At 48.9% G+C, this 22,604-nt stretch overlaps 1 protein-coding gene across 1 annotated transcript in view; it reads right to left on the bottom strand.

Moving 5' to 3' along the window:
- SLC30A8 (solute carrier family 30 member 8) overlaps positions 1-12,530 on the bottom strand; it is a 482,505-nt gene extending 469,975 nt beyond the window's left edge. Inside the window, exon 1 of the mRNA XM_086967033.1 lies at positions 12,382-12,530. Coding sequence (XP_086823159.1) covers positions 12,382-12,458 — 77 coding nt within the window. The 5' untranslated portion in view covers positions 12,459-12,530. The remainder of the gene's footprint in view (positions 1-12,381) is intronic.
- Between the last annotated feature and the right edge of the window lie 10,074 nt (positions 12,531-22,604).

The raw sequence follows: 22,604 nt of genomic DNA, 5'->3' as shown, positions 1-22,604 counted from the left end.
TGCTAGAAATTGTGTACTCAAAAAATAAGAAAACAACAAATATATGCACACACAGATATATACACTATACAATTACACTTAACGCCTTAACCGCGGTGGCAATTCCGCCGCGGTGCGGGTGTTCTAAAAGGTGGGCGGAGCTGCGACAGCCGTTGACTGTTTGCAGCACCCGGGAGGGAGTTCTCCCGTCGGCCGTTGGCCAACAGGAGCTCGGAACGGGTTAAATTGGTGACGTGAAGTGAAAACAAAAATATTTACATATCACAATATATACATAATGAATGAACATATATTAAAGACACACATATAAACACAGTGTGAGGTATAGACGTGATTCAACCCAACTTGCAAATAGTCTAGTTATTCTCAATTGTTGTGGGTGATCATTGACACTTGATAGTATACTTCAGACGCCGGAGATTTGCAGGCACTAGGTGCCACTGATCAAATACAACAGCAGATGTGAAGTACTTCTTTTTGAATCAGGTCAACCATCGATAATTTTACAAGCTGCCGTGCTGTCCTATCCATTCATTTGGTAACAGGGTAGATCCCTAATTGAGGCCACACACAGACTGTTTATAGTCCTGAAGAAGACCCCCCCACAGATGATAACATTAGCGCACTATTGTCCTGGGGTCGAAACATCAACGTATACTATCAAGTGTCAATGATCACCCACAACAATTGAGAATAACTAGACTATTTGCCAGTTAGATTGAATCATGTCTATACCTCACATTGTATTTATATGTGTATCTTTAATATATGTTCATTCGTTGTGTATATATTGTGTTGTGATATGTAAATATTTTTGTTTTCACTTCACCAATTTAAGTGTAATTCAATCAATCAATCAATCAAGAATTTGTAGAGTGCACTACTTACCCTTGAGGGTCTCAAGGCACTGGGGGAAGAAGGGGGGGGTGCTACTGGTCAAACAGCCAGGTCTTGAGAAGCCTCCTGAAGGTCAGCAGGTCTTGGGTCTATCGTAGGCTCAGTGGGAAGGTGTTCCAGGTCTTGGCGGCGAGGTGGGAGAAGGATCTGCCGCCGGTGGTTGTTCTTCTGATGCGAGGGACGGTGGTGAGGACGAGGTCGGCAGGCTGGAGCTGGCGGTTGGGGATGTAGAAGAAGAGTCGTCTGTTGAGGTAGGCTGGGCCAGTTTTGTGGAGTGCCTTGTGTGTGTGGATGAGGAGCTTGAAGGAAATCTGCTTGTTGACTTGGAGTCAGTGCAGGTTGTATAGTGTATATCTCTGAGTGTGCATATTTTTTCTTGTTTTCTCACTTTTTGAGTACACAATTTCTAGCAATTCTCTATAAAATAATATACTGACTCAGAAGTATTAAAGTTTCTTTTGTTTGAACTTAATTGTCATTGAATGCTAGTCTCATTTCATAGAGGGACCAATTGCACAAATAAGTTATATGCTTTCTAAAGCTAATAGGTGGCAGAACTACTGTTCACTTAATGTATGAATGCAATAAACTGGGTTACCCCGTTACTTTTTACCCTCTAGAATTAGCTGCACACTTTTTTGGGAACATTTCGGACAGATTCGTCAAAACGCGCCAAAGATATGGGCACATCAAAAAACACTTTTCCATGGAACCTTGGTCCTGATTATAATTACCTAATGACGATATATACACACACACACACATATACACACATTGTTAATGCAGTTGCCAAGGTTAGACCTATTGGCTCTGCTAATGCTTGTGTGTTATTTAGGCATGGGAGAGAGATTGAGTGATTTACCCACAATCAAAGGATGTTGAGCCGATTCCCACGCTCAAACCTGATTCCTCTGTTCTAAGGTCTGCACCTCTGGCTCTAGCATTGCACCCTCTCCTTGACATATTCATGACACTACGTACTTTGCTCACTGGTATATATCTGAAAATCCACGAATGCATTCTTCGGCCTGGGCTCTGGAAATCTGAGACTTTTGAATTAGTCTCAAGGTCAGGGCGTGTGCCAGGCACATGTTCTTTGAGAGCAGTCTGGAAATTAACTGAACCGTGTTCAGATACTGAGGCCGCAAGAGGGCGTCTTGGAGCCTTTCTTCCTTGGCATCAAATATGATAGCAAAGATATGTAAATGTAAATGTGGCAAAGATATGTAAATGTAGAGTATTTATATAGCGCACTTCTACCCGGAGGCCTTGTAGCGCTGTATTCATACCCTGTGAAATGTCCACTCCTGGGCACCCCAAGGTGAAGCCAGGCATCCACAGCACTGCTGGGGCTGTTGTGGAGATTAAGCAGAGTCACAGAGTGGGACCCATGATTAGAATAGCACCGAGGTGAGAATTATCAGTTCCAGGGAAATTGAGTCCAAGAGCCGCCGAGGCGGGGATTAAACCCTGGTCCCGAGCCAGACCTCTGCATCAGGGTTTGCCGCTCTAACCATTGAGCCACACTTCTCCCAACATTAGAAACTGACGCTGACCAGGGGCACAAATGCACAGGAGATCAGACTTGTGCCCTGGATACGGCTGCACAGAGAGGCTTGTGTGGGGCCACTTCACACGTGTGTACCAACCTGAAACTGGTTGCATTCTGTGCACGGCAGGAAGCTGCACACCGATATATGGTGGGAGGCGGGCAGGGGTGGGCCTTGGGGTCTCTTCCTACTAGTGCATTAGAGACCGAGTCTGCACCCTGAAGGTGAAAGCACGGTGTTTTGCGGGGGGAATTGGGCGGTGGGGTGGCTCTTTTAGGGGGGGGGGGATGTAAATGAGAGCGCACAGATCGTTGTCCAGGCAAGGATCACCCATGCAGTAGAGGCTAAGCCTGAACCCCAGAGGCGGCTGCAGATAAGGGCTTGAGGGGACCGGGGGAGGGAGGTCCTCTTATGCCGTGGGCACCCAGGCCCGGACTAGCCGTTGAGGGCACCGGGCAATTCCCCGGTGGGCCGCATGGTTGGGGGCCGGTTTTGAGCCCCTCGGGCCGTTTGGGGGGCTTGGGGGAGGGAGCTGACCGCAGGGAGGTCCCCTCCCCCGGGCGGTTTGGGAGGGCTGCGAGGGGTTTTCGCCTGGAAGTTGCCAGAATGTTCTGGCATTGGGCTGGCCTAGTAGGACTGGCCAGCCCAATTATAAATCCCCCTGCCCCCGCCTCCTAGCCACTATTTTAGGTTTGGTGACCTGGTGGCTAGGAGGGCTGTTAGCGTTTTTGTGGTATTGTGTATTATTTGGTGCTTTGAGGTACTTTAGTTAGTGTTTCCTGTGGCGTTTCCTATTGCTTTCATGGAGGACTATCGTGTCTTAGAGGCCATGAGGCTGCTGTCGGAAGCAGGTCGAATGGATTTATTGGTGGGAGGGGGGCCGGCGCGCCCCCAGCGCCAGGCCTCCGCTGGCGTGTCTGCTGCTGTCCTGGCGTGTTCATCGCCGAAGAGGAGGTGCTCTGGGCAGGTGAGTGAGAGGGGCCGGTCTCGTACGAAGAAACCGGCCCCTCCGAGTCAGGCGCGTGCGGTGGTGGGGGCGGGGGAAGCGCCAGCGTTATCTGGCGCTCTTGTGTCTGGTGCGGTTTTAGTGCACCCGGCCCCTTCTGCCTCAGCGGGAGGGGTGCTTGCAGTGGGGGAAGCTCCGGCGGTATCTGGTGCCTCCGCCGGGCTTCAGAGGGAAGTAGGAGGCGCTTTGCCTAGCGCGCCGTTTCTGCAGGCGGGCGGGGCTCGTATTTTGCACAGTTTTGAACCGGCAGTACCGCCTACTGGAAAGCCGGCCGGCAAGAGGGGGGGGCGGAGAGTGAGTGGGAAGCGCTCCGCCTCTGACCCAGTTTTTGATAAGAGGTCAGAGCGGGTGAAGGGACAGGCGGTGCATGGAGCGCGAAGAGGCTCCCTTCAGTTTGTGGAGTATCAAGGGTCATGTCAGCAGTTGAGGGATTCGGAGGGGCAGCCATTAACCCCTCCAGGACATGTTGTTTCAGAAACTCAAGGTTTAGTTGGCTGTGAAGAAGGGTCCTTCTTAACCCCTTCAAGGCATGTTGTGGCACAGAGGCCTGTTGTTGCAGGGAATATTACATGCAGAATTTCTTCAGGTGGGTCACAAGGTGTTGGGGGTTTGGGTCTTCAGGTGGGCCAGTTTTTATCTGAGGCTCATACAGGTATGGTTCTCCAGGGATTTGAAGGTAATGTGGGGAGTCCTTTGCTGTTTTCTACGCCTGGTTCTTCTGTGGGTGCTGCTTTGTCGGTGGGGGAGAGGGTTCCAGGGGGGAGGGGGAATGGGCTCAAATGGGAGGGGGGGGTTCTGTTTCTGGGGCTCCTTTGGATTTGGATTTTTCACGGCCGGTGGATACAGGATCTTTTGGTCTCTTGGATGTGGATGACCGGTCTCAAAGGGAGGGTAGGGGTCAGTCACAGTTAGGCCAGAGAACTTTTTCTTATGATCCTAAGATTGGAGGGGCAGGGGTGATTCATGCTGCAGGGGAATGTAAACCTTTTTTGAGGAGTGTGGGGGGTGTTGGTTTCTTTGACAAGGCAACAGGACATGACAGGGCTTTCACACAAGTAAGTGGTGGGCCTGTGCAGGGCTTTAAGGAGGCGGTTCCATATTGGTCTGGGAGTGCGAGAGGCCCCTCTTTCATGTTTGGTTCTCCAGGGTGGGAGCATTTTGGTGCTGCAGGTTTGGCGCAGCGTGGTTTACAGAAGGATGGTGAGGGTCAGGTTTGGGGTGCAGGGGCCCCTCTTCAGGCTTCTTCTTCAGCGGTGGATAACTTAGATGAGAGTGATGATGAAGAGGTGATAGGTGACTCTCCGGTCAGGGGAGTGCCTTTGAGGGGCTGTATTAGAGGGCGCTCTTTGGATAGGTTTCAAGGGACGGTTGTTGATGCTAATTTGCAGAGGACAGGGTCTGTTTCAGGTGTTGTATTCAGGGACCCTAGCACACCAGTCCAAACTTTTTCTTTTCAGGATAGGGATAGGTGCGGCGGTCCAGACTTGGCAGGGCACGGTCCAGTCCGATTTCGCCAAGGTGAAGCGAGGAGAATGCCTAGCGCGGCCCTCTCTGTTCCACCGAGGGAACCCGCCGCGGTCAGCACACGAGGGTCCGGCGTGACCCCGCTGGCCCCAACGAGTAGCAGGTATAGGTTGCCTACCTTGCCGGCGGCTATGGAGCCACAGAGTCAACGCAAGGGGGGTTACAGGCGGGTACAGTCTGCTCCCCCCCCTGGAGGTTCTTCAAAAACATTAAAATGTACTATTGTTGATACCGGGTTAGGTAAGACCCGTACTGATGTGTTGCCTATTGGTTTGGATTCAGTGGTACTGGATTATGACGAGGATAGTCCCGAGGAAGGTGAATTACGGGATGTGGAGGGGGGAGTGCCCTCTCATGTGTCTGGTAGTGTTTTTCAGGCTCCAGTGGTACAAAGTCAAGTGCAAGTAAGAAGAGAGCACGGCCCATCGGTCAGGGCGCCTCGCAGACAGGACACATTGACTTCAGCGCCACGGGCGGAGCCTTCGAGAGTGGTCTCTCTGTTGCCAGGTGAGCAGTTAGCTGCACAGGCCAAACCTACTATGGTGTCTGTGGGCACAGGAGGGGAAAGCGATGTTGTTATTGGTGAGGGGAGGTTGTTGAAAGGACGTTACGTTAAGGACACTGCTGTGGGCACTGATGATGTTGTGGAAGTCACGGGTAAAGTGGAGAGTGGTACTAGCACTGGTGCTTCCAGTACGGTTAAAGAGCCATTGGCCAGTAAGGAATTGAAAATTAAAAAGTTACCTTATATGGGGGTCACAAAGCCTTTGGGTGCTCATTTGATGTTGACTACAAAAGAACGTATTTGGAACGGTGAGTATGTGAACTTCTTAAGCTGCTACACCGGGAAGTCCGGTCCAAAGAGGGGTCTAAGGAAGAGGAGTTTGAGTTGGCAAAACGTCCTAGAGTCCCTTTAAACATTGAAAATTGGACAGCTGCATTCCTTATTTATGCGAGTGTATACTGTGAAAAGTTTCCAGAGCGCAGCGTGTCTCTTTTTAAATACATGGATGTTATACGCAAGGCGCAGATTACTGGAGGGGGGTTTGCTTGGTCCCAATATGATGAGGAGTTCAGGGCCAGGATGGCTTGGGATCCGAAGGCCAAGTGGGGGGAGCTAGATCTTGACTTATGGCAGCATACCATGGGATCTGCATCAGGGGGGAAGACTATTTTTACAGCGAGTGGCTTCCCTTTAGTTTACCGGCCCTTTCAGGGCAAGCCCACCCGGGGAGGGGTGGGAGCTACTTCAACCACACAGTCGGGAATTGGCGCATGCTGGGAGTTTAACAAGGGATCTTGTACCAGAGAATATTGTAAGTTTAAACACGAATGCTCTGGCTGTGGTAGGAGACACTCATTTTCCAGATGCTGGGATAACCAGCCAGCAGGAAGCCAACAGGGGAAACAGGCGAGTGCAGGTGGTTCAGGGACGCCCCCACCGTTTTCAGGGGGAAGGGGATCCAGAGGTTCTAAGGGTGTTGGGTCCAAGGGCTCATACACCGGTTAAGTTGGAGATGTTGCGCCTTGCGCTTCAAGACTATGAGGATGAAGCAGTAAGGAAAAAATTGTTGGATGGTTTTGAATTTGGTTTCCGGCTGGGTTACATGGGCTCAAGGGAGAGGAGATGGTCTGCTAATTTAAAATCAGCATCTGAGCATGGCGCAGTGGTGCAAGACAAGCTAAATAAAGAAGTACATGAAGGAAGGATGGCTGGCCCTTTTCATGATTGGCCGATCCTTAATTTAATTATATCACCTGTTGGAGTGGTCCCGAAGAAAGATCCGGGACAATTCAGGCTTATTCAACACTTATCATGGCCAGAAGGGTCGTCTGTCAATGATTTTATTGACCCAGAGGCTGTTTCAGTCTCTTATTCCTCAGTTGACGTGGCCATGTCACTTGTTGTGACCGCGGGCGCAGCTGCTGAGATGGCCAAGTGTGATATAAAGTCTGCCTTCCGGCTGTTGCCTGTCCACCCGGATGATTGGTGTCTCCTGGGTATACATTTTTCAGGACAATGGTATGTGGACAAGGCTCTGCCGATGGGTTGCTCCATTTCATGTGCTCTTTTTGAGTGTTTTAGTACTTTTCTACAATGGTACTTTACTCATCAGTCCTGTCACTCACTGGTAACGCACTACCTAGATGACTTTTTCTTTGTCGGGTCCCCGGGCTCCACGGAGTGCCAGGCTGCTCTGGACACTTTCCAAGGGCTCGTGGAGGATCTGGGAGTTCCTTTGGCTCCCGAGAAAACGATGGGTCCTGCAACTGTTTTGTCCTTTTTAGGTATTGAAATTGATTCTGTGGCAATGTGTGCTCGCCTGCCTGAGGATAAAAAAGTGAAAATGTTGGAGTTACTTGAAGCCATGTTATCGAAAAGGAAAGTGTTGGTGAAAGATGTTCAGGTGCTACTAGGCCATCTCAATTTTGCCTGTAGGGTGGTGAGAGCAGGCAGGACTTTTTGTCGCAGATTGGGTAGGGCTCTTGCAGGTCAACATTTGCCTCACCATCGTGTTCGCTTGTCTGCTGGTGTCAAGGAGGACTTGAGAATGTGGAAATTTTTTCCCTCTTCTTTTAATGGTGTTCCTTTGGTACGGGACGTTGACTTCCAGTGGGATGTGCAAATGTTCTCAGATGCTGCTGGTAGTGATGGTTTTGGGCTGTATTGGAATGGAAGATGGTGTGCTGAACGTTGGCCGGATGAGTGGTTGAATGGCGGTCGCAGCATTACCTTTTTGGAGCTTTTCCCTTTGCTGGTGGCTTTGACCCTTTGGGGGGAGGAATTGGCACACAAGAAGGTGCTTTTTCGTGTGGGTAACATGGCTGTAGTGGAGATCGTTAACCGACAGTCTGCCAGGGATGAACAGGTATTGAAGCTCATGAGAGTCTTCGTGCTGGGTTGTTTGAAACACGACATTCACTTTCGTGCTTTGCACATCCCTGGTGTGGACAATGACATTGCGGATGCTCTGTCTCGTTCACAGTGGGGGAGATTCCGTGGACTGGCGAGGGAAGCAGACAGAACACCGACCCCGATGCCGATTCATCTGTGGCACGTAGGCAATGTCGGGTCGTACAACTGGTGGTAGGTTCTTTGTCTGTGTCTACGCGTTCTGCTTATTCTCTGGCCTGGAGGGAGTTTCTGGAGTCCGGTGCTTCTAGGCGTGAGGAAGTTTGGCGTCGTTCTGAGGATGTGGTAAACTTCATTTTAGACCTCATGGATAGAGGGTTGACCAAGGTAACCATTGCAGGTAAATTGGCAGGGATAGCTTTCATGGGTAAGTTGTTGTGGGGTTATTCTCCGACAGCGGGGGAGATTGGCAGGAGGATGCTCGAGGGTTGGGCCAGAGAGCAAGGGCATACTAGTAGACTCAGGGCTCCTTTATCTTGGCAGATCCTGGCTCGGTTGATAACTATTCTACCTTCTGTTTGTTCAGATGACTTTGAGTCATGTTTATTTTCCATGTTAATGGCATTCATGTTTTTTGGAGCTTTCAGGGTTTCGGAGTTGTTGGGTTCAAAATACAAGGGTGGCCTATTTTGGCGTGATGTTTTTTGTTCTGATGAGGGGGTGCATATATGGTTGGCCAGCTCCAAAACTGATCAGACGAGGAAAGGGAAGGGTGTGTGGTTGCAGGCGCGTGCTCCAAGGCTTACTTGCCCTTTACTGTTGGCGCGGCGCTGGCGTTCACTGTGTGGGGGTGGTGATGATGCGCTTGTTTTTCAGCATATTGATGGCACCCCTGTTACAACATACCAGTTCCGCATGGTTTTGCGCAAGGCTTTGCAGCACTTAGGACTGGATGGGAACTTATATGGGACTGGTGCTGCAACTGAAGCCTTCAACAGAGGTTGGACTCAAAGAGATATCATGAGATTGGGGCGTTGGTCTTCAAACTGCTTTCAGCGCTACGTGAGGAGTACAGCGGAGGAGGCGCATGCGTCATCTTCCTTCCCATGAGCTCTAACTCTGTTTTCTTTTGTAGGATCGGTTGCTGGGCCTCGTTCTCCTGTGGTGACAGTCTGGATAGTTGGGCATTCCTTCGTGAAGTGGGCCCGAGTCCAGGCGGCACAGAGTTACTTTGGAGAACTTCTGGGTTTTAACGCTCGTATGTTTAATGTGGCTTGGAAGGGGAAAGGTGGGATGCTCTGGAGAGAGTTAATCCCTTGTCTTAACAACAATATGGTGGGCGGGCTATGTCCTGATATTCTGGTCATCCATCTGGGGGAGAACGATCTCTGTGCTACCGAAGGTGTGGTGTTACTTCGAGCTATTAAGAGGGATTTGGGCCTTATTAAAGAGCTTTTGGCTGGGTGCCATGTCTTTTGGACTGAATTGATACCGCGTAGGATCTGGAGAGGAGCAGTCAATCCCAGGGCTGTTGACAGGGCCAGGAAGAAAGTAAACTCTGAAGTTTCTCGCTGCTGCCGTGGTCTTGGTTTTAGCAGAATTTCCCATAGGGAAATTAAATTTGAGACGGTGGAATTTTTCAGAGATGATGGTGTTCACCTGTCCAGAGTGGGAATGGACCTATACTTGTTAGAGTTACGTGAGGTTTTGGCGCGTTCGCTAGCTATGCAGCGTTGATATTGGTTTGGTTCTGTTTCTAGTTTACTGGTTGGGGGGGCAGAAAGGGAGGTGGTGTAGTTTCCCTCCCCCTCCTACCTTTCTGGGTGGCGGAGTTTTTGGTTGTGTCGGTGCGGTTTATGGTAGATTGTTTGATGAGTATTGGATTGATTCTTTGATTGACAGGTTCAGGGGAGGTTGGTCATTGTTTGACCGTTCAGGTTTTGGGGGAGTATTGGCAGGAGTGAAGGGTCAGGCAGGGTTTATGGTTATAGAGGGCCTGGCTTTCAATATGTGATTGGGGTTTGATGAATAAAGGGTTTAAATGATGACGTAATGATTTGATTAATGACGTAATGTTTTATTGATGATGTGATGTTTATAATGTTGTTGTAATGTTTTAATGCTGTATTGTTGGGTGGGGGAGGGGCAAAGAATTTTAGGTGAGGGGGAGGGGGGGCGGGGTTTGTAGTTAATTATTTATTTAGTGAGGTATAGGTTTGTAAGGCGTTGCCAAGGTTTTATATTTGTAATGTGCACCTGTTTCCTAATAAAGCGGCCTTTTTCACACCCAAACAATTTTGTTCTACTTTTCTCCCACCCCTCGCCCTCCCTCCCAAGGGGGGCTTGGGGGAGGGAGCTGACCGCAGGGAGGTCCCCTCCCCCGGGCGGTTTGGGAGGGCTGCGAGGGGTTTTCGCCTGGAAGTTGCCAGAATGTTCTGGCATTGGGCTGGCCTAGTAGGACTGGCCAGCCCAATTATAAATCCCCCTGCCCCCGCCTCCTAGCCACCATTTTAGGTTTGGTGACCTGGTGGCTAGGACGGCTGTTAGCGTTTTTGTCCCACCCTCCCTCCCATTTATTATTTCCTTTTTCTGGGGTTTTTTCTCCCTTCATTTTTTGATAAGTTAGGGTTTTTTCTCTTCTTTTATTTTATATTTTTAATTCTTGATTAACGGCTGTTTTCTTAGTTATAGGTGTGCAGGGTTTTTTTCTTGTGATTTGTATTGTCGCTAGGAACAGGTGCTGTGCGGGGTTTTTGGTTGTATCGGTGCGGTTTATGGTAGATTGTTTGATGAGTATTGGATTGATTCTTTGATTGACAGGTTCAGGGGAAGTTGGTCATTGTTTGACCGTTCAGGTTTTGGGGGGGTATTGGCAGGAGTGAAGGGTCAGGCAGGGTTTATGGTTATAGAGGGCCTGGCTTTCAATATGTGATTGGGGTTTGATGAATAAAGGGTTTAAATGATGACGTAATGATTTGATTAATGACGTAATGTTTTATTGATGATGTGATGTTTATAATGTTGTTGTAATGTTTTAATGCTGTATTGTTGGGTGGGGGAGGGGCCAAAGAATTTTAGGGGAGGGGGTGGGGGGCGGGGTTTGTAGGTAATTATTTATTTAGTGAGGTATAGTTTTGTAAGGCGTTGCCAAGGTTTTATATTTGTAATGTGCACCTGTTTCCTAATAAAGCGGCCTTTTTCACACCCAAACAATTTTGGTCTACTTTTCTCCCACCCCTCGCCCTCCCTCCCAATTGTTACAGGGCCGTTATGCTGCAAAAACGGCCCCGTAACAAAAACGGCCGAAAACCGGCCCTGTCATAGAGCGCGGTCGCACCTCTCCCCCCTCCCCTCTCCTCCCGGAGAGGGGGAGGGGGGCCGGCCGAGCACTTTGCCAGGGCCGGTTCTGGTTCCCAGTCCGGCCCTGTGGGCACCCCAGGGTGACGTTGCGTGCGGCGGTGAGAGCATACACACTCGAAGGAGGGCAGACGGCCTGATAACTTTATTCACAGTCCACGGTCCATCCCCTCATGTCAGTGACAGTGGGTGGCCATCCCTGACATGAATCATTCACTGACCCAGGACCCACCGGATCCTCCCAGTGACACAGGTGCACAAGAGGAGCACGCGCAGCTGCGGGACACCGAATGAACTATAACGAGTCTCTTTGACGTTACCTCAAAGGCAGTGAAGGGCGCCCCTGCTGCAGTTACAATTTATTTTTTCACCCTGAGGGTGAGGGCAAACATGAAGGACCCGATTGGAATCCGTCTCGGTACCTGCTTTTTAGAACTTCAGGTGCTCACCCGGCCCACTTAAAGTTGTGGTGCCGCATTTGCGGTAGATGTTTTCATGGTTATTGTCACTCCTGTGTAATGTCACGAGGTGCATAATTGATGTGATGGTGCGAATGGGTTGTGTGACGGTGATGCAGTGATGGTGCATGTGTGATTATGCACTGGTACCCTTGCGAAGTTAGACCAACCTTTCGGAATTACTCGGGATTGCACCGGTGCCGGTACAGTTTTGCACAGGCATTTGCGCCACCCCATTGCACTTGACAGTCAGTGCAATTGTAATGACAGCACCCGGAAATGTTTCTGCACCCTTGTCCCGGTTGACTTGGCATACATGGTGCGATGTCTTAATATGCTCCAATACTTTGTAGTTAGCGACGCGCGCAACGCCACCCTCGCCAGGGTTAAGGGTGCTCGAATAACCGTTTCGAACATGTACTCTTGGTCACATGCTTACAGGCGCTAGTTAAACAAAACTTTTTATTGAAAGAAATACCGCATGAGCCGCAGCGTGATGGATAGCACACATCGAGACAATATATAAAACAGGACACCGACTAACGTCATCAAGAACAGAATGTTACTTTAAAAGCACATCACGCCAAACGCTGCAAAGCAAATTTACGTCTGAGATTCTCAGAATGAAGAAGGAGACGTATTTCTCTCCCAGGGGCAGCCATGCATCGATTTATTTCTATCCACAGAGTAATTAATATCAAAAGCAGTGACAGTACATTCTTAAAAACGCCCTACCTGTTTTGCGTTAAGGACTCGGAGTAGAACTTTGCGGCGCCGCTCCCCACGAGGACCGTTTTCTCCAGACCCTTCATTGCAGGCACGCGAGACGGGCGCCGCGGGGGACACCTTTGACAGCAAGAGGGCTAGGCTCTCACTGGTGAGAGTGGGGCGGCTGAAAAGCTACAGACAGAGAGTGTTCACAAGCTGGGTCCGCGAACCCGAAGTCTTGGTGCATTCTCCGGCAGAGACCTCACCTGCCGACTCTCCGTGCACTCAGGGGCTGCCCAGGTGCAGTGGTCTGATGGGCGAACCCTCCTCCCTCCCCTCTGCTCAGGGCCGGCCTCTCCCTGCCCGAGAGGACTCATGCTCGCTCAGGGGTGGAAAGTCATTAACCTACCGTTTGTTTCAAAGAAACAACCAATGTAATTGCCTTCCAGGCTGTCCTAACTCCGCAACAAGTCGCCGTCACTTTAATGTGAATTTTTAACAAAGGAATCACCTAAAACACATTGCTTTAATAAAGGAGTCACCTAAAAATATCTTTTCTCGGAGTTTGAAATAAATGAAAAGGGTCTCGGCAGTATGCGTAGTTTTACAACATTGCGTGTGCACAGGTGAGTGTGAGCCTGCGTGTGTCTGAAGATGATACTGACACATGCTCTCAGCCCCAGTGAAGAGGGCAAAGACTGAATGGCCCCAACGTCTGAACCACCCCCTTGCCCTACAGAAGAGCTACAATGCCCAGTGGTGGAAGTGTGTAAGATTAATGTTTTCTCATAGCAGGTAAAGCTGTGCCATCCTATCACGGCTGGAGTTTATCTGACGTGCACTGGGATTTTCAAATGAGCTGTATGTACATGTTACCCACATCCACAGTTGTGGGTGGTTACTTTCCCCGCCCGCATGCCTGGGTGTTATAGATTGGTGGTCGGGGTCAGCTGATTCTAGTTCGAAGAGATATGGTTTTTTGTACTTCTACCTCAGTTAAGCTTCTTTTGCTTATACCTCTACCCTCTCCTGTAAAATCCAACTGAACTGTCACAACAGGTGTTAGTATATTTCACCAAGGTGAAGGTGTGTTCGGTGTGGCAAGTGAAATGTGTGACTGGTCGATCACGTGCAGTGTGAATGGTGTTCTATGGACCACACAATGGTGTTCTATTGGTGCTACAACTGGTGATTCTAACTCAGTCTGTATTTGTTCCGAGGGTGAACATAGCAGCTTGCTGCTGTCCTTCATGGATCCTGCACCTTGAAGATCCTGTAGATGTCTTAGTATGAAATATACATCATGTTCCTGCAGGCCCTATGTGAGAAGGTGACCTGGCAGATGCTGTCCACTATTCTAGTGGGCACCTTGCACCAGTCCAAACGACCCTTATGGATGGTAGGTTAAAGACAACCTTTATTGAAAGCTATCCTTGTGGTAGCTATGGAGAGCAGCCTTCAGGCTAAGACTAGGAGGAATGTAACGCAGCTTGTTTTACCAGTCTATAATCTTGTGACTGATCAAATGAAAGGAGAACCACACCAGGTATGTATATAAAATATATGTATCTATTCTAACCACATCCCACTAGTCTCTTTATGAGGCTAGAGACAAAAGTACATATGGAAAACTTAATAGCACACAGTAAATTAACACAATATACGTTGAGCCCTGGGGGCGTACCAAACCATATATTAAGAAAGTGGTATAAGAACCACGACTTGACTAGACACAAGGCCTAGAGCCTGTAGAATTGCTGGGACCACAATGAACCACCCAAGGTAGTGACACAGGGGACCCATGGGGGACGCATGCAGTGTGTGAGCACAGCCGCGGGACGCCATTAGCTTCTATGGGGAAAGTTGCGGTTGGAAATTTAAAGATAAAGGACACTTAGGAGAGGACTTTGAGCAAACCCCTTTAGACTTAAGGGGTTCTAGAGCCAACACCCCTGGGAGCACCGGAGTACTTGAGTTACCTCACCCAGGGAAGCCGGGTGCATAGGTGTCTTTTGGTGTTGGGAATCGTCATTGATTTCAATGGTGATCTGCTGCGAAGTGCTGCTGCCATCGAAGTGGAAAGTGCCCAGTGTGATCCAAGCCTGGATCGAAGATGAGAAGAACCTGAAAGCAGAGGGGACAGAGTCTGGGTCACTTGCCAGTGACCAGGGGCACGATAGTCGAATGCCCACCAATGTCGGGTGATTTCAGGTGAAGAAGGTGAAGCTTGACTCATCAGCCACGAGGACAAGAGGCGTCGAAGATGACCAGGATCTGGAATCAAGCTGCCCACGAAGGATGGCGAGTGCTGCGGTGTCGGTGCCCAGATTGGACCCAACAAGCCTTGGCAACAGCAACTCATGCAGGAAGTAAAGAAATGCTTCAGTGTGGACCAGCAAGGTCCGAGGGGCTCACCACGTGGTGGGGAGTCAGGGCACGTCTGGGGCAACCGGGGAAGCTAAAGGAAAATCAGAGTTGCCTTCGTAGGAACCCACCAGTCAACGGACCAGGGATCACAAAGAAGCCTCAAGCGTAAATGCAAGAAGCAGGCTCACGGAACACTCGTGGAGTGTAGGCCCACAATCTTCATTGTAAAAGGTGCTCGGGGCTTGAACTACAAGTAACCCAAAGCACAACTTCAAGAGATATCGAGAAGTCAATGCACTAGCAAATGTGCATGATGTCCAGGACTTCCGATTCCACGTCACTCACGAGGGCTGTGGGTCTCAGCTTTCCTGGGGACTCGGGTCGGCCTCTGAGAAGTCTGGGAATCCTCTTCCTGGGCTGCCGGTACTTCAGAGTCCATCAGGAGCTTCGGAGATGCAAACCGGCAAATGCTTTGTTGGTGCCTGCCAAGAAGGGGAGTCACTCTTTGACCCCAAGGGACATTCTTCCGTCCTCTAGTCTTTAGTAGAGCATTGAAGTTCCGGGATTTCTGTAGCAGAGTTTTGTCCAGGTGTAATCTAAAATCCTGTTGCCAGGGGTTCCTTACTTATACCTAAGAAAGGGGTTGGACATACTCTAGAGACCCACCTATGGGACAGTCTGGAAAGAGGGGTGGCTTCACCCATTTCCAGACCCTCCCAAAGGTGGGTCCATTGTCCAGTTTCACGCCAGAGCAGGGGCTGGTAGCCCCTGCAACCGGTTTGAACTGGGCTATGCACAGGGACACCAAATGTGTCCCCAGTGCAGACTTCAAAGCACTCTCAGAGTGCACCCACCCAGCCCCAATACACCAAAGCCTGTATGGGAGGTGGTTACACCTCCCTGTGACAGGAAACCTATGGTCCAGCCCACCTCTGTTGGAGTTTCAGTCAGCAGCAGGAGGCCAGACTCGTGTCTGTGGCTGCAGCATCCATTTTGTGATGCCAGGGCTCTTTTAAACTATTACCGGGCACACCAGTGTGTACATGTCTCTCCCTCTAGAAGGGTGGACTTCTACCCCCGCCACAAGGACTGGCCGGCGGATAGGATTCCAAAGTGTTTGACACCAAACATGACATGTTTCCATGCAGCCATTCCAAAGTTAGCATTTTCCGCAAGGTTATAATGCACTTAAGAGTATATGGTATGGCTGCATCACAGAACAACCTCAGAGAATAGATTCCGAAGGCTGTAGAGGAGTCCTGCTCATGCATAGGCACCCTCTCACATAAAACCAAGCACCCTGCCTTCAGGATTGATAAGGCCTGCCATAGGGGTGACTGATAGGTTTCTATGTGCAGTGATTTAGGGTAGATATAGGTAATCTATATCTTAATAATGGGTGCATACACCACCTTACCCAGGCTGCAGTAGCAGTCCTGTGGTGTCATCTTGGAAGGCTTCCCAGGGTTGGCATAATACATGCTTCAGCCCCTGGTAGGCCTCTGGGGTACCTATGCCCTTAGTACATAGTGAACCATATACTAGGGACTCACAAGGATACCCCAGTAACCAAACTGGAGTGCACCTATAGTACATAGAATACATTTAAAGAGGAAGCATCTAGGCTGGTGAAGAAAATAGAAACCTTCTCAGGGGTCTCACTGATACATGGTCCTTTTACACCAACAAAGAAGTTGGCACAGAAGCTGAAGTATAAAAAGAATACATTTATTCACCTCAAATGAGGGAGACTACGTCACACAGAAGCCTTAGCAACTGAATGAGGCAGTCTAAGGAGTACAGAAAACTGGAGCCTTATATATGCTTAGGGTTACATAGTCTAAACAAGCAACAACGGTCCTTAATATATAGAAATCAACTGGAAAGATACAAGTTATAGACAACAATCTGTACTATAAGGAAAACACGTGTCCAGCCGGACACTGATTTAATCAATGTAAGCGTATAAACAAAATGAAGAAAACAGTAATACAGTGTGATACAATCCTGTATCCAATACATATAACATATACAACAAAACAAGGGGTAAGAAATTGCAGGCACTTAGGTAAAGGGAGGCGTTAGTAGTCAATTAGAATCAGGGCACAAGTCCTAAAAAAAGAAGTGGGGGGACTCTCCAAGGTAGGCGTGGTCAAAGGAAATGACATCACGACAGGAAGTGACATCACGACAGGAAGTGACATCACATGTAAGGCAGAGCTATCATTTGCATATATTGCAAGATTTAACAATTGAAGCTGCTTGGTACTTAAGCCTGTGACTTAAGGTCCCTGTATGGAGGAATTAGCAGTTTACAGATAAATACAGACAGAAAACAATGTGTTTACTGTCTACTGTCTACATTTATTGGGTCATCTCCCGAATAGGCAGATTGCATAATGAGCCTCGGGAATAGAACTGCACAGTTTTTAACACTGCCCTCTGTTGTGCACAAGTCCAATAAGAGCCTAGTTGTCTCAGCCCCTCCAGGTGACTTCCTCTGGCCTAGGAGATGTCATGGGTGTAGCCTGTAGTATGGTCATACCAAAACAAGCCAGTTGTGGCGCATAGATGCAACCCAGATTTTCAGGGAAATCTCAGCGTTTCCTTTTTAGGTCTGTCTTTCTATGAACATACCTGTGCTGCACTTCATTTAAGCATTGAGGTGTCCCACTAGCTTTGCGTTCTGCTAAAGGTTTCAAAGCTCTACCCGGGGCCGGTTCTAGGATTTGCGAGGCCCTGGGCTGAAAGGGCACGTGCGTGGCCCCCTCTAATTTACATAAGTGGCCCCTTGCAAGGAGACCCTTCACAGACACTGTGGGGGCCCCATTGTCCAGCATTTTGGCGCCCCCACAGTTTTAACTTTTACTCCACAAGCATTTCTCACACCTTCATAGGTGTGAGAATTGATTGTGGTCTAAAAGTTAAAACTGCAATAAGACTACTTGCACGAGAAAGACAAACTTTTAGCATGATCCCTCAGAGGGTGCATGAAGTATGTTTCTTAAGCTGTGGGTTTCCAGAGAGATGCCTCCTCTTTCTCTGAGGGTGGGAGACAAATAAATGAAACTGAAGTGGGAGATCTGCAACATGTCCTTGTCCTCTTCATAGAACACACTGGTCCTGTTGCAACAAGGTTGGCATGAGATAATTCGAAATCTCTGAGTCTCAGACTTGAAGTGAGACAAGTCAGTGAGAAATGCGGAGGAATGGCTGAGCAGGATCAAGCAATCAGGGGAATTGTAAGTGCGCTACTCACCTGTGAGGGTCTCAAGGCGCTGGTGGGGGGAAGGGTGAGGGGGGGTGCAATCTGTCTAACCGAAGAGAGGATTCTATATCAGCCTCTGTGGGATGTGATTATATACATTGGTTTTATATATTACGGTAGTTGAGATTTATACTGCAAAATGTGTCATATGTTTCTTCTGGCCTATTAAGAGTATATATATGGATTTAGAATTTCTACAGGAGTGTACATACTCTGTAAAAGGGATGAGTTGGGCACCTGCCAACACAGGAAATGTCCTGCATCCGCCAAACCCCTTATAACATCCAAAGAGCAAAAATGACTACATTGCAGGCGGACCCACTACACAAGGACATGGCTACCAATGGTGCAGCAGGTGTAGTGACAATGGGGCTCAACGCTGTGAAGGAAACACTCCTCATAATTATTATTATTTCTATGTTGGCATTAGGGTCCAGGCACCCTTGCTGGGCCACGACAACCATATCTGATGTCCAACTATTTCATTTAGCAACCTAGTACAGGTCAGAGTTGGATCCTTGGTTCTCTATACTCCTTGGACATACGTATCCGGTTCTAAACGTTGTCACTCGAATAATGCAAATCTGCTGCTGCACGTTTTCTACATAATTTCTGATTTACTGCATTGGTCACACAATCCGTCATCTGTTTAATAATCTGCAGACTTGAACAAAGAAAATGCGTCTAGCCGGGCAGTGGAAGGCCCTATGCAGATGTTGGCTGGTCGCCTTTCAGTTGCTTATTACTGTATTTAAATGGTACACTTGTACTAATTGTGTGAAACATTTGCCCTAACAGTGTTAAAATGTAAAAAAAATTGCAAAATTATGAAATAACAGCATCACAAAATGTGCCACATTACCTTACATGATGTGCTTTTCTTGCAAATTGTTTTAGTCGAAAAAGTGTGGTTGACAATTGAAAACCCGCTGTCCCTGGATGACTCTTTATAAAGTGCATCAAACAAGTCCAGAAAGGTTTACACACGCATCTCACAAAATATGCAGTGTAATCAACTATGTTTGAAAGATCTCATTTTTTTACGTTCATACGTGAGTAGGCCTTGTAGCCCAGTTTTGCTCTGACTTCTGGCTCTTGTATCGCTGTTTTTATAATTAAATAAACAAGACTGCAAGGACCACAATGCAACAGAAGATCCTGGACTGAATAAACTACTCACGCACAGACCTTGAAAACTTCAGAACTCATGCTGTTTAAGGGCGCATGAAGGTTTTAAAAATAGGCTTCTGCGACAGCAAAGTAAATACAAATATACAAAGAATCTCAAAATGACAATACATTGTTTATTTCCTAAAATGCCACCTGTTGATTTCCCAGCAGTGGTTTAAATGGTGCACTCCTTGTTTAACTTGCTCCCTGTATTTGAGCAGCTCTGGCATAAGCCGCCTATAGATTGCCCTGAACCCTCTCTTTCTTTCCACCTGCTGTTTGAAGTGCTTGTTTAACAGCTACTTGAACCCCTGTATTTCTTCCCAACCAGTTCAATATTCTGCATAGCGTCCACCGGCCCCTGCTGCGTGCAGAAGGAGATTCTACAATCGCTGTGTTGATATCTCCCTTGAGACAGTCAGTGTCTGTTTGTTTACACGGGCGAGGTGTTAAAAATGTAGCACTCTCACAGACAGTTTTATATTGATCTTGTCTGTGCAGTTTGGGTTCATCCTAGTGCTTTCATTGGACTACAGTGCGAGAGTATGGCAGGAGGCATGGTGTCTTTAACCCTCCCCCTCCCGCTACCAGTCCAGGGGGCGCTAGTCCTACCGCAGTTCGGAGGGGCTGGTCTGACTGGTGTTATTCACCAGTCTTTGAAGGTAGCCTGGGGGTGTGACCTTTGCTTGGTGCATTTCCAGCCTGCCTTTCACACCTCATTTAGGTTGATGAAGGGGATGGCAGGAGCCTGCCGCCCATCAGACTGGCACCGGCGCCGTGGACAGCTGTGGCCACCCTTTGTCTGAACTGACACCTGAGGGGCTATTGATGCTGGCTGATGGGAGCACAGTAAGGTGTAAGGGAGTGGGGGCGACATACCGACTCAAAGTAATTTACAAACGAGGGAGGCGACTGTCTGCCGGGGGCGCGGAGGGGGGCTCATGGCCGGGAGAGGAGTCTCGAGCAGGGCAGGCAGCAGCTGAGGCCGGGAGTGGAGTCTCGAGTCTCGAGCAGGGAAGTCTGGAGTGGGAGGCGGAGGCAGGTCAGGCAGCAGGCAAGGATGGACGCGGTTTTGATGGAAAAGGGTGGACGGCATTTTGATTGAGCAGGGTGGACGGCGTCCACCCTGGAAAACCCTCGAAAATAAGTGGGGGGATGCCATCCACCCGCGTGGTACCCCGACTCGTGCCCTGATTAGAATTCCTCTAGCTGACCTCATGTAGTATACACATATAGGTTATTCAAATAGCAATTAAAGTGTCACTACATAGACTGTCAACTGAGTTTTGATCCTACAAATAATAGGGGATCATCATCAGGACTAGAATATATTGCCAGATCATGCAATGCCTATAATTTGTTTGGAAGGTAGATTATCGAGATATGGAAAACTGGTATCAGCGTGCATGGGCTGGGGATACGGCCAGTAGGTGTCAAGGCACTCGTTTCCGGAAACTGTGTCAAGGGTTTTTTTTGGACATCCTCAACAATGGCGATCAAGGTGGGGTGCGGTTGGGGTGGGAAGTCAGAGACGGCGGAGCGTCAACCGGTTACAATTAACGGGTTGCGGGCTGGCACAACCAGCATGTATGATTCAAGACAGTGTGGCGGGTCCTCAGGGTTGCAGGAACTTGTCACACGGTAAGGTGAAAAACTCAGGATTGAGGTGTCAAGCCTAATGACCAAAGTGTCCTGTGTGAGACATCCTTGCGTCCTCTTCGGCTCGATGGGCGATGTGAAGCACTCCTTCACATCGCGCCATCGAGCCGAGGAGATTCAGAAAAGGGGGTGGTGATGGAAATAGTATCTGAATTAAACAGAACACTCATACCCAGTCAACAGATCAGGGCTTGATCCATCACCGTTTTTTATCTCACTGCACCATCCCAGCTCAGAACCTGGCTATATGCAAATGAGTCTGTCCCTGGCCCAGTGCATCATGGGAACAGGGCAGACCAAACTACCAAGCCAATTCTTATACTGGGAAGGAAACAAGCTTCTGGGGACCGGTTTCTGGCATTACAGCCGTCTTCGGCCCGGCTTGCTTGAATCCTGATGGTGCAATGAGCAAGGGACTCACATCTGAGTATACCCTTCCATGCTTATGGTGGACAAAACGATTCAGAAAAGGGGGTGGTGATGGACAGAGTATCTGAATTAAACAGAACACTCATACCCAGTCAACAGATCAGGGCTTGATCCATCACCGTTTTTTTAGCTCACTGCACCATCCCAGCTCAGAACCTGGCTATATGCAAATTAGTCTGTCCCTGGCCCAGTGCATCATGGGAACAGGGCAGACCAAACTACCAAGCCAATTCTTATACTGGGAAGGAAACAAGCTTCTGGGGACCGGTTTCTGGCATTACAGCCATCTTCGGCCCGGCTTGCTTGAATCCTGATGGTGCAATGAGCAAGGGACTCACATCTGAGTATACCCTTCCACGCTTATGGTGGACAAAACGATTCAGAAAAGGGGGTGGTGATGGACAGAGTATCTGAATTAAACAGAACACTCATACCCAGTCAACAGATCAGGGCTTGATCCATCACCGTTTTTTAGCTCACTGCACCATCCCAGCTCAGAACCTGGCTATATGCAAATTAGTCTGTCCCTGGCCCAGTGCATCATGGGAACAGGGCAGACCAAACTACCAAGCCAATTCTTATCCTGGGAAGGAAACAAGCTTCCGGGGACCGGTTTCTGGCATTACAGCCGTCTTCGGCCCGGCTTGCTTGAATCCTGATGGTGCAATGAGCAAGGGACTCACATCTGAGTATACCCTTCCACGCTTATGGTGGACAAAACGATTCAGAAAAGGGGGTGGTGATGGACAGAGTATCTGAATTGAACAGAACACTCATACCCAGTCAACAGATCAGGGCTTGATCCATCACTGTTTTTTAGCTCACTGCACCATCCCAGCTCAGAACCTGGCTATATGCAAATTGGTCTGTCCCTGGCCCAGTGCATCATGGGAACAGGGCAGACCAAACTACCAAGCCAATTCTTATACTGGGAAAGAAACAAGCTTCCGGGGTCAGGTTTCTGGCATTACAGCCGTCTTCGGCCCGGCTTGCTTTAATCCTGATGGTGCAATGAGCAAGGGACTCACATCTGAGTATACCCTTCCACGCTTATGGTGGACAAAACGATTCAGAAAAGGGGGTGGTGATGGACAGAGTATCTGACTTAAACAGAACACTCATACCCAGTCAACAGATCAGGGCTTGATCCATCACCGTTTTTTAGCTCACTGCACCATCCCAGCTCAGAACCTGGCTACATGCAAATTAGTCTGTCCCTGGCCCAGTGCATCATGGGAACAGGGCAGACCAAACTACCAAGCCAATTCTTATACTGGGAAGGAAACAAGCTTCCGGGGACCGGTTTCTGGCATTACAGCCGTCTTCGGCCCGGCTTGCTTGAATCCTGATGGTGCAA

Source organism: Lissotriton vulgaris, chromosome 4_1 (assembly GCF_964263255.1).
Source record: "Lissotriton vulgaris chromosome 4_1, aLisVul1.2, whole genome shotgun sequence".
NCBI lineage: Eukaryota > Metazoa > Chordata > Amphibia > Caudata > Salamandridae > Lissotriton > Lissotriton vulgaris.
This window is presented reverse-complemented; position numbering and strand designations above follow the sequence as displayed.